At 46.3% G+C, this 10,738-nt stretch overlaps 1 protein-coding gene across 8 annotated transcripts in view; it reads left to right on the forward strand.

Moving 5' to 3' along the window:
• Positions 1 to 8,155, forward strand: part of PAQR8 (progestin and adipoQ receptor family member 8) — a 39,257-nt gene extending 31,102 nt beyond the window's left edge. For all 8 annotated transcript variants that reach the window (XM_030870491.2, XM_060308994.1, XM_060308993.1 and 5 more), the window contains one exon: positions 1,669 to 8,155. In XM_030870491.2, the coding sequence (XP_030726351.1) occupies positions 1,688 to 2,752 (1,065 nt within the window). In that variant the 5' untranslated portion in view covers positions 1,669 to 1,687 and the 3' untranslated portion in view covers positions 2,753 to 8,155. The remainder of the gene's footprint in view (positions 1 to 1,668) is intronic.
• Positions 8,156 to 10,738: the final 2,583 nt, after the last annotated feature.

Consider the following 10,738-nt stretch of genomic DNA (forward strand, 5'->3'; position numbering starts at 1 on the left):
AAGCGCCCTCTTGTGTCATTACAATGATGTGCAACTCTACAATGGATGGCGCCAAGGGACAGAATATAATGTCTAAGTGAAGGGTTGGTCTTCACCAGGATGGTTCCAGCCATTGAAACAGGGGAGGAGCATATGTGACAGAAATGCTGGCTGGTGGGTAAATGTTGTGGTAGTAGATTGCAGAAGTCTCTTCTGATTGATTGCATTTTCTCAATAAAATAGGAAGAAGGTTAGGCTGAGTGAGGATGGATGAAGAAGTATAGGAGATTTGAAGAGAGAAAACTACTAGGTTCCACTAGGAAGACATTGGGATAATAGACAATGAATATACAGCTGGATCTTTTCATGTCATTAAATACATTCACAGCATATTTCTATTGTTTGCTCACAATTCTGTTTTACGGCTTAAATTATGGTTCTATGATTTTTTAAAACCAGTTTCCTATTGTTGGACAAGGAAGTTCTTTCCAATTTCTTACTGTTATAAATAAAATGGAACAGTGTCTCTTGCTATACCATTCCTTAAAAAAAAAAAAAAAAAACTTTTGTACTGATAGAGCCTGTCTGATGATTGCATTTTTTTTTATTTGAGCGATTTTTAGTGAGTTTGTGTTGGTAGCTCACTGTGATTTTTTTTTTTTACGTTGGCGGTAGGAGTTTATTAATTAATTTATTTATTTTTGCTGTGTTGGGTCTTCGTTTCTGTGTGAGGGCTTTCTCTAGTTGTGGCAAGCTGAGGCCACTCTTCATCGCGGTGCACGGGCCTCTCACTATCGCGGCCTCTCGTTGCGGAGCACAGGCTCCAGACGCGCAGGCTCAGTAGTTGTGGCACACGGGCGTAGTTGTGGCACACGGGCCTAGTTGCTCCGCGGCATGTGGGATCCTCCCAGACCAGGGCTCGAACCCGTGTCCCCTGCATTGGCAGGCAGATTCTCAACCACTGCACCACCAGGGAAGCCCCACTGTGATTTTTAAAAAATAATTAATTAATTAATTTATTTTTGGCCATGTCGGTTCTTCATTGCTGCGCACAGGCTTTCTCTACTTGCGGCGAGCGGGGGCTACTCTTTCATTGTGGTGTGCAGGCTTCTTATTGCAGTGGCTTCTCTTGTTGCAGAGCATGGGCTCTAGGCACATGGGTTTCAGTAGTTGTGGCACGTGGGCTCAGTAGTTGTGGCTCATGTGCCCTGGACCGCAGGCTCAGTAGTTGTGGCGTACGGGCTTAGTTGCTTTGCAGCATGTGGGATCTTCCTGGACCAGGGCTTGATCCCGTGTCCCCTGCATTGGCAGGCAGATTCTTAGCCACTGCGCCACCAGGGAAGGCCCAAGGGTTACATTTTAATGTCATCTAGCAAACTCGAAAGCTTTAAAGGTACCCTCACTTACCTTCTAGATGTCATTAAAATGGGGTGGCTGACATTCCCATTTTACAAGATGTGACTTTGCTTCACTCTGTAGTGAGCAGTAGAGACAAAGTCAGAGAATGTCAGAGCAGTAAGCGATCTTGGTCCGACTCTATTATTCTACATACGAAAAAAAAAAGGAGGCTCAAAGAAGTTGTCTGCAGTCCCGCCTCCCCAGCTGCACTAGCAAACCCATAGTTCCCTTGCTGTCTTTGCTCAGCAGCCCCTCACCGCATCTTTGCCCATTTTACTCTGTTTCCTGTAGGTTGCATCCCCGTGTAGCCATGACGACTGCCATCCTGGAGCGTCTGAGCACCCTGTCCGTGAGTGGACAGCATCTGCGCCGCCTGCCCAAGATTTTGGAGGATGGGCTGCCCAAGATGCCCGGCACTGTCCTGGAGACCGACGTGCCCCAGCTCTTCCGGGAGCCCTACATCCATGCTGGGTACCGCCCCACTGGCCACGAGTGGCGTTACTACTTCTTCAGCCTCTTCCAGAAACACAACGAGGTGGTCAACGTCTGGACCCACTTGCTGGCGGCTCTGGCCGTCCTCTTGCGGTTCTGGGCCTTTGTGGAGGCCGAGGGCCTGCCGTGGACCTCTGCCCACGCCCTGCCCCTGCTCCTCTACGTCCTGTCCTCCATCACTTACCTCACCTTCAGCCTCCTGGCCCACCTGCTGCAGTCCAAGTCCGAGCTCTCCCACTACACCTTCTACTTTGTGGACTACGTGGGCGTGAGCGTTTACCAGTACGGCAGTGCCCTGGTCCACTTCTTCTACACCTCCGACCAGGCCTGGTACGAGCACTTCTGGCTTTTCTTCCTGCCCGCAGCCGCCTTCTGTGGCTGGCTATCTTGCGCCGGCTGCTGCTACGCTAAGTACCGGTACCGCAGGCCTTACCCAGTCATGAGGAAGATCTGTCAGGTGGTGCCGGCGGGGCTGGCCTTCATCCTGGACATCAGCCCTGTGGCACATCGCGTGGTTCTGTGCCACCTGTCTGGCTGCCAGGAGCAGGCGGTCTGGTACCACTCCCTGCAGATTGTCTTCTTCCTGGTCAGTGCCTACTTCTTCTCCTGCCCGGTTCCGGAGAAGTACTTCCCGGGTTCCTGTGACATCGTGGGCCACGGGCATCAGATCTTCCACGCCTTTCTGTCTGTCTGCACACTGTCCCAGCTGGAGGCCATCCTCCTAGACTACAGGGGGCGACAGGAGATCTTCCTGCAACGCCACAGCCCCCTGTCCATCTACATGGCCTGCCTCTCCTTCTTCTTCTTGGTCACCTGCAGTGCAGCCACTGCAGCCTTCTTGAGGCAAAAAATCAAGGCCAGACTGACCAAGAAAGATTCTTGAGGCCGGCAGGTGGGGTGCGGTGTGGAGCTGGCCTGATATGATTTGGGGAAAACTTGAATCAGCAGTAGGAGTTGACTTTTTGTTTTTTAGAGCAGGCTTTTAAATGAGTACATATTTCCAAGGGTGGCTGTGGCTATGGCCTTAGGAAGCCAAAGGGTCCAAGAGTTTTGCTGTTATTGTTGTGAATGAAAGTATCCCTTTATTCTCTGGGCTGTAGCCTTACGAGACACAGGAAGGGAAGGGACCTTGGCTAAGATTCATCGGACACTGAATTAAGAACCATCTTCATGCCTGAAAATTTAGTAGAATTCCGACTGTGGCCGCCAGGGGCAAGGCCTGGTGTAAAGGGATAATCCAACTGGACTGGGGAAGTTAGGAGGTGGCTGGACCACACTGTATTGAAATGAGCATTCTTCTGTGATGCTGGTCTTTGGTAATTGGGTACCTTGACCCAAGGACCCGATTTCATTTGGATTTCAGATCGTCCTGGGTGGAGAAGTCAGAATCTTCAAGAAGATTCCGTAAAACCCTCAGACCTCGTGAATTACTCGGTTCGTCTCACTTCCGGTCCCTTCTCTGGCCCACTCTAGCACCGACCCTTTTCTCAGGATGATGTCTGCCTGGCTGTTTTCTCCCAAGTGCTGTTCACTCCCATCTGTACCTTGCATGATGATAGAGAGGACGATGAAGCAGTCATACTTCCAGGAAATGCTTGGATCCATGTGGACATTCAGGAAACTTACTCTCATATAATACTAATGGAAACGGTAGTAGAAAATACAGTGCCAAGAGCCATCAGGAGGTCCAGCCAGCAAGCGTGGATACCGTTTGGTGTCATGGGACCCTTCTGGTTTATACCTGTGCATTGCAGGATTACTTGAGATCTATTAGGGCTGCCTTACATGCCAGAAGGTCTGGAGCTTTCTCCAGAGCATCTTCTCCAGATTTTGACCAGCATGTTCAAAAAGCCCCTGGTAGAGTGAATTGGTTCTGAGAGTCCCACTAGGGATCTGATTATTTCAAGAGGAACTCAAGGTCCAGCCTCTTAAATAGATGCTGCCCCACGAAGGACCCGCATAACTACCCTGGTTCAGGGTCCTCGGGGAGGCAGTTGTACCTCAGCTTAGAGCAGCTTAAATTAATCAAGCCCCAGGACAGGCACATGTGTGCATTCATGGTGGATTGGTCCCTGAAGGCTCCTTTGGGTGAGGATGGTGAACTGGGCACCCTGTAGGCAGAATGTTCTGTTTAGGACATAGCTGCCCAGCAGCTTCTATGGGGTGAGGGAGGCTTGCGGTTGATGTGTTCTGGCCACGCAGCCCCCCTGAGGACTGCCTTCTGCACTGATCCAGTGAAGGGGGCTGCATTGGAACCCTCCCCAGAGGCTGTATTTCCTATCAATATAAGGTCTGTTTACTAAAAAGGGAGGTGGGTTTTCATTCCAGTTTGATGAACCTCCTCTCTTCCTAGATTACTTTGTTGTCTTCATATCTTTGTTTTCTTCCTTTCTCTTGAGAGATGTGTAGGGTTTGTGCCTTATAAATGGAAATGTACGAACTTAATACACTTAATACATGGCCTTGTGGAATTTTCAGTTTGGGGTTATAGGGATAAGAAAAAAAGAATTAATTGCCTTCCAAACCATGGATGAAAAAACTTATGAATATCAGAATTGCTTATCCATCAGAAGACTCTTTCAACCTGTATTTTGGAGGGAAAAATTCAACTGAGCCTTTCCTGTAATCTTTATATCAAGAAAGCGTATGTCGGGACTTCCCTGGCAGTGCAGCGGTTAAGACTCCCCGCTTCCACTGCAGGGGGTGTGGGTTTGATCCCTGGCCGGGGAACTAAGATCCTGCATGCCATGGGGTGGCCAAAAAAAAAAAAAAAAAAAGCAAGCATATGTCTTGTCAGTTATGTTGTTTTCCTAGATGGATTTCTCCTGGGAATCCTCAAATACCTGAACTTCTGTGCTACCCAAGTATCTTACACGGGCTTCTGGCATCCAGGCCAAATTCACCGCCAATAAAGTGAGCAACACCAAACTGGTTGAACTGATGAACAGGGGAATGGAAAGTTGTGTCACACAACACTGCAAGTAGAGGGTCAGGTTTTTTTTTGTGGTACGCAGGCCCCTCACTGTTGTGGCCTCTCCCGTTGCGGAGCACAGGCTCAGCGGCCATGGCTCACGGCCCAGCCGCTCCGTGGCATGTGGGATCTTCCCGGACCGGGGCACGAACCCGTGTCCCCTGCATCGGCAGGCGGACTCTCAACCACTGCGCCACCAGGGAAGCCCGAGGGTCAGTTTAAGTGGAGATGAGAAAGTGTCTGAAATGTCTGTAATTATGGATTCAGAGGCTATCTTCTTTTAAAAATTGGAAGGAAGATGTAAGGCAAGCTCTTGCATGTAACCGTGGTGGCCATGGTGGGCAGAGATCTTTAGGCCAAATGCAGGTATTTTTTAAGGGAGAAAATACAAGGTATAGCAGTGATCTTCCAACGCCATCCGCAGCCCAGTGCCAGTCTGCACACTTACTGGTCTGTGACAAGATACGTACAGAGAGACACTAAACTCTTAGATATGAACATAAAATTCATAACATTTTGATTTTAATTTACCCAAGTATTGGTCCCTCAAGTACTGGAAATTTAAAAAAAAATTTTTCACCAGAGATATTTGAGAAGTGTTGAGTTGAGGGACTACTATCTGGTTAGAAATTCCAGTATCTCATGAGAAATAGAGAAACAGGAGATGCAGGCGTTTTTAAATACTCAGACTCTTGAGGGGTTAAATACTCCTTTTAAAACATTTTCATTCAAACGATTGAATCAGTAAGGAAGAGACCTAGTTTGTTTAAAAGGAATAATAAGTATTTGATAAAGGGGATGGTTCTTCTTATTCCACCAAAGCCAAAAGTTGACGTCTATTGGAAATTCTGCTGTCATTGCTCTTTTTTACTAAGGCTTTCAACCTATTAAAATGTAAATGCCTCTGGGGAAAAAACTAAACTAAACTATTAGTCATTTACGTCTTGGGAATAAAATGCGTATTGTATGTGACCCCCTACTCAGGGTAGACAGAGGGAATAACAGGATGCAGCGAGCTGGGGACCTATTTGCCTGTTTGTTTCCCTCTTGCAAGCACTTCCTGACCTATATTTACTAGGGAGCTAATGTTAATACTCTTCAGATGTTAGGGTTTCATCTCCCACCTTGGCTGAAAGTACCTCACTCAGTAACACTATTCTCAGTCCTCTACTGGAAGCTTGAAATAGTAGGCGCTCAAGCCATGGAATGGAGGTAGTTCTTTCCTGCCTCTGTTGCCCACCTGTTCACCAGTTGTACCCTGATGCTTGAAAACATTAGGTTCTTCAGTTGCCACGCTGTAGTTTCAAATGGGCCCTCCAGGTGGTGCTTGTGTCTTACTCAGAGAAGGCATGGCCACTGTCCCCAAGGCCTCCGCCTCATTTTGTTGTTCCTCGGGTTTTGCTCGATTGCCTGGCAAAGAAAAAATAGAACTATTTTCTGTTTATATAAATCTACTTACACAAATGACCATTTAACAGATTTTGTAAATGCATTATTGTACTCTCAACAGCTACCTTGTGTCTTTGACAAGGCCTATCTTAAAAAAAGGTTTTATCTAGACAAACGTTACCAGATGGAGATCAGGACACTTCATAGCCACCTGGAAGTAGGAAAGTATAAAAGCTTTGAAAAAAACCTCCATACCCCAAATCCCAAAATATTCTCCCCCAAATCCCCATTTGTGAGTAGATCAAATTGGGCCCCCTCCCCAAAAGCTATGGAGTTGATTTCTCTACGGATTTTCAGTCTAACTGAATAAATATTTTAATCTCATGGACAATAGTGTTAAATCTTCCAAACTTTTGAATTGATAGACTGTATTTTTTGAAACCTAAAAATTATGAACTATACTGTTGTTATACCATAACAGGTACTATGGTTGTGAAATGTGGCACCTGTCAACCAAAGGATTCTGTGGCCTTAACTATTAGATTTAAATAGCTGTGGAAAAGGTGATTCCACTATCACCATAACAGGAAGAAAACAGCATTCTCTGGCTAGAGGTTTCACTGATAGAATTACGGATACCCCTCTCGCCCAAATGCTTTTTATCACCAGTAGGGACCCTGGGCAGTTTGCAAATACTTCTGTTGTCACTGCTAATAGTTTAACCACTTTTCAGTTACTGATTCAGTTACTGATTATGAGCATCTCTTGGTGGCAGACTCCATGTTGGCTCTGGAGATACCACAGTGAGGGTAAAAAACTGGGACCCTCCATGCTAACGGAGGACCAGTGTCTTCCCACCTTGGGCCATGACGGGGGCCCCACTCCAGGACTTGGTTCCAGTCACAGCCTGAGGGTCAGATGGCCTGCCAAACCCACGGGAGGCTGGGACCTGCTTTGGGCCAGCCCCTTTTCTAAAGCATTGAGTTCTCTCCTTTCCCCTCCAGAGGCTGGAAACACTTCCCACTCCAGCAAGGCTGTCACCTTAGAGTCACCTCAACCTTTCTTGATACTCCTGCTGCCTCCCCAGCCCATCTTCCTGCCCTCTATTTGATTTAATCCAGTCCTGGGGAATCCTTGACACAGCCAGACACAGAGAGAAGCCCTATATTTCCACAGGTTGTATAGACTTCCCATAAAGCCCATCCTTTAGGGAAAGGGATGTAGGGTTCCAACCTGAGTGCAAGTTCCTGATTTGGTAAGTTGGAAACAGCATGCTACACCCTGGCTGCCTCCTTTGGGGAAAAAAAAAATCCACCTTATCCCTTATGGAATTTTTTTAGAACTATTTAATATAGAAGGAAAATCATTGCATTAAAGAGAAAATTCATTTAGATATTAACTTTGGGAGCATATTTATATAAGGTAAGAGCACTTCTTACCAACATGATTCTCGTAGGAAATTATGCACTGTATTTTAGACTCTAGGAGGCCTTGGCCAATTCAAAGGCTCCAGAATAACAGCTCAGGTTATATAGAGCACTGTGCGTCCCCAAACATTTCCACAACCATTTGCTTTCCTAAAGAGTCATGTGAGGTAAAACCAAAAAGAGCTCCATTAAACCGGCAAACACACTGAGAAAGTAGAACGATTGCTTCAAAGTCACACAACTAGGAATGTTTAAACTCAAAGTCCTTTTTCCTTCAGATAAATTCAGGGGTCAGCTAAATCGGAACGTCAACACCAAATATTTGCAGAGCCCTTTGCAGTGTGTAAAGCACTTTTTAACGTATTGTGTATACTTTACCTAATCTCATTTTAACTTTTGTTCCTAAATACCTCATGAATAGCCAGGGTCATACCACTTCTTTGGGGGTTAAGAAGTACATCGTGGATGTCCTTGGATATCAAATAAAGCATTCTCTGCATCTCATGGTCTCCTCAGAAGCCAGAAAGTTCCATTGGCTGTAGGCCCTCAGTGGCCTAGATTTTAAAGTCAAATCTCACTCTCCGGTCATGGCTTCTTGAAAATACCTTTGAATCCTGGGAAGAGAAACCAAGTATTGATAATCTCGCCAAGATGATACAACCCTGCCCTCTGCTCTTTCACTGGGATTGTCAATTCTTCAAACGATTGGCTCTCCCAGGGATTCTGACAAGTGACAATGACTTTAAAAATGTTTCTCTGGGGGCTTCCCTGGCGGCACAGTGGTTGGGAGTCCGCCTGCTAATGCAGGGGACGCGGGTTCGTGCCCCAGCCCGGGAGGATCCCACATGCCGCGGAGCGGCTGGGCCCGTGAGCCATGGCTGCTGAGCCTGCGCGTCCGGAGCCTGTGCTCTGCAACGGGAGAGGCCACAACAGTGAAAGGCCCACGTAATGTTTCTCTGCCTCATAAAAGAGTTTTGCACACATTAGTAGGAAGGCCCCCTCGAAAGTCATTGGTTATTTCTCATTTCCAAGTAATAAAGGCTTATTAAAGAAAATGCTAAAAAATGGAGAAAAAGGATAATTCATGAACACATCACTAAAATGAGTCCCTTCAGAGTAAGAATAAGCCCATGTCAAAATGTTGTCAATACGTAAATTAGCAGTGTGATATAAAGCTTCCTGAAAAGCCAGAAGTTAGGAATTTTTAGGCAACCTAATACTTTGATTCTGTAAAGTACAAAAAAAAATCAATCAACAGTCTGGCTCAGTTTACAGTCACATGACACTCCCTTCTGACATTTACGAAGGTAATTTGCTGATGCTGTGGCTGGGACAAGGGCTCATGAAACACAGCCAATGATACATTATCTTGAGTTGAAAGAACTCTGTGTGAATCCAGCCCCACACTCCACAAACACTGAGCCCACAGGTGCCAGTCCATGTTCTAGGCACCAGGGATATAGCCATGGATAAAACAAATCCCAGCCCTGACAGAGCCTTACCCTCAGCAGTGGGGGGTGAGGGCAAGATAAACAACAAACCGGGACTTCCCTGGCGGTCCTGTGGTTAGGATTCTGTGCCTTCACTGCGAAGGGGCATGGGTTCAATCCCTGGTGGGGGAACTAAGATCCCACAAGCTGCGCGGCCAAAAAAAAAATGACAAACCAAAGAAATACATCAGAGAGTTAAGGTGTTAGAAAGTGTTGGTGCCAAGGAGAAACAGAAAGCAAGGAAGGAGAGGCCAGAGGGATGGAGTGAGTGTGCAACTTTAACCAGAATCAGGGGAGACTACAGAAAGAGGTGTGTGTGTGTGTGTGTGTGTTTCTCCCCTGGGGAAGAGGGAAGAATTGCAAGGGCCCTGAGGCCAGAGCCTGCCTGAACAGAGAGGGGTCGAGAGGGGTCGAAGAGTCAGACAGAGGTGAGGACAGATTGTGAGATCCTTGTAAGGACCCGGCTTTTACTGTAACTTCAGGATGGGGAATGCTGGGGAAGAATCCTGCCCAAGAAAACTGCAGGATAGCCATTTATCTATGTGGACTAATTACTAATTGCACATGACCTTTGCTGGCAGAATGTAGAGCAAATTCTGCTGCCTGCCATCTACCCAAAACCAGGTTATCATTAAGTTATTCTCCTTGTGGGCTTAGCCCTATAGGTTGCATTCCTGTGGACACAGTCTCGTGCTCACGATTCTTCCCAAATTCTCAGAGCATTTTTTAAACTCACAGAACGCTGACCTCCACTTTCCAGGCAGGCTTTGAATGCTTCCTTAAGTCCTACTGACCCCGGTTTGCGCTCTGGGTAATCCTCCAGGCAGAAATGCAGTGAAACATCCAGGGCAGAACCTGCAAACCAGGAATAATAACAACGTGAACAGTGTACATTATTTCGTGCTCACTCCTTGCCAAGTCCTTCACGGAGCTGTTTGCTTAGATTCTTTCCTTTAACCCTCATGTAATCCTCGGGAGGTAGGTACTGTTACTGCTCGCACTTTATAAATGAGGAAACTGGTAGATTAAATAAATTTCCCCCAAACTACCTGCTATTAAGTAATAGAATCTCACAGAAACTCAGACCTTTACCAATTGGGTGAACTGGAAAAACTGTAGCATGAAAGGGAAATGTAATGAGGATTTTTTTTTCCTCTGATAAATGAAATAAACCGAAAGAGGCAGTTTTTGGTTCATTTCTAGACACTTTGGCCAAGAACATTCCCTAGGCTGTGACCGTTGATGTGATGCCAATGGTGAGATTCTTAAATATACTTTGTGCTGGACTCCAACACACACCTGGTCACATTAGTCTCAGAGGCCATCACGTAGGTCTCAGAGGCCATCTGTAACCACCTGGATGACCTCCAAGGACTCCAGGCAGCTCGAAGAACCACCGATTCTCCTCACATCATTTCCCTATGCTTCTCCCGTGAAGCTTTCTTTGCCTTCAGAACCTGTTAAAAATACCATAGTCCTCAAAGTCAATCAGAACACTATTCCAGTTAAAACAATTTCTTAAAAGCAACTTAATAGCAACATGCAAAACATCTCCATTCAGTGTATTTTCTTTTTCCAACAAGAACAAATTA

The sequence above is a fragment of the Globicephala melas genome, chromosome 11, assembly GCF_963455315.2.
Source record: "Globicephala melas chromosome 11, mGloMel1.2, whole genome shotgun sequence".
Lineage (NCBI taxonomy): Eukaryota > Metazoa > Chordata > Mammalia > Artiodactyla > Delphinidae > Globicephala > Globicephala melas.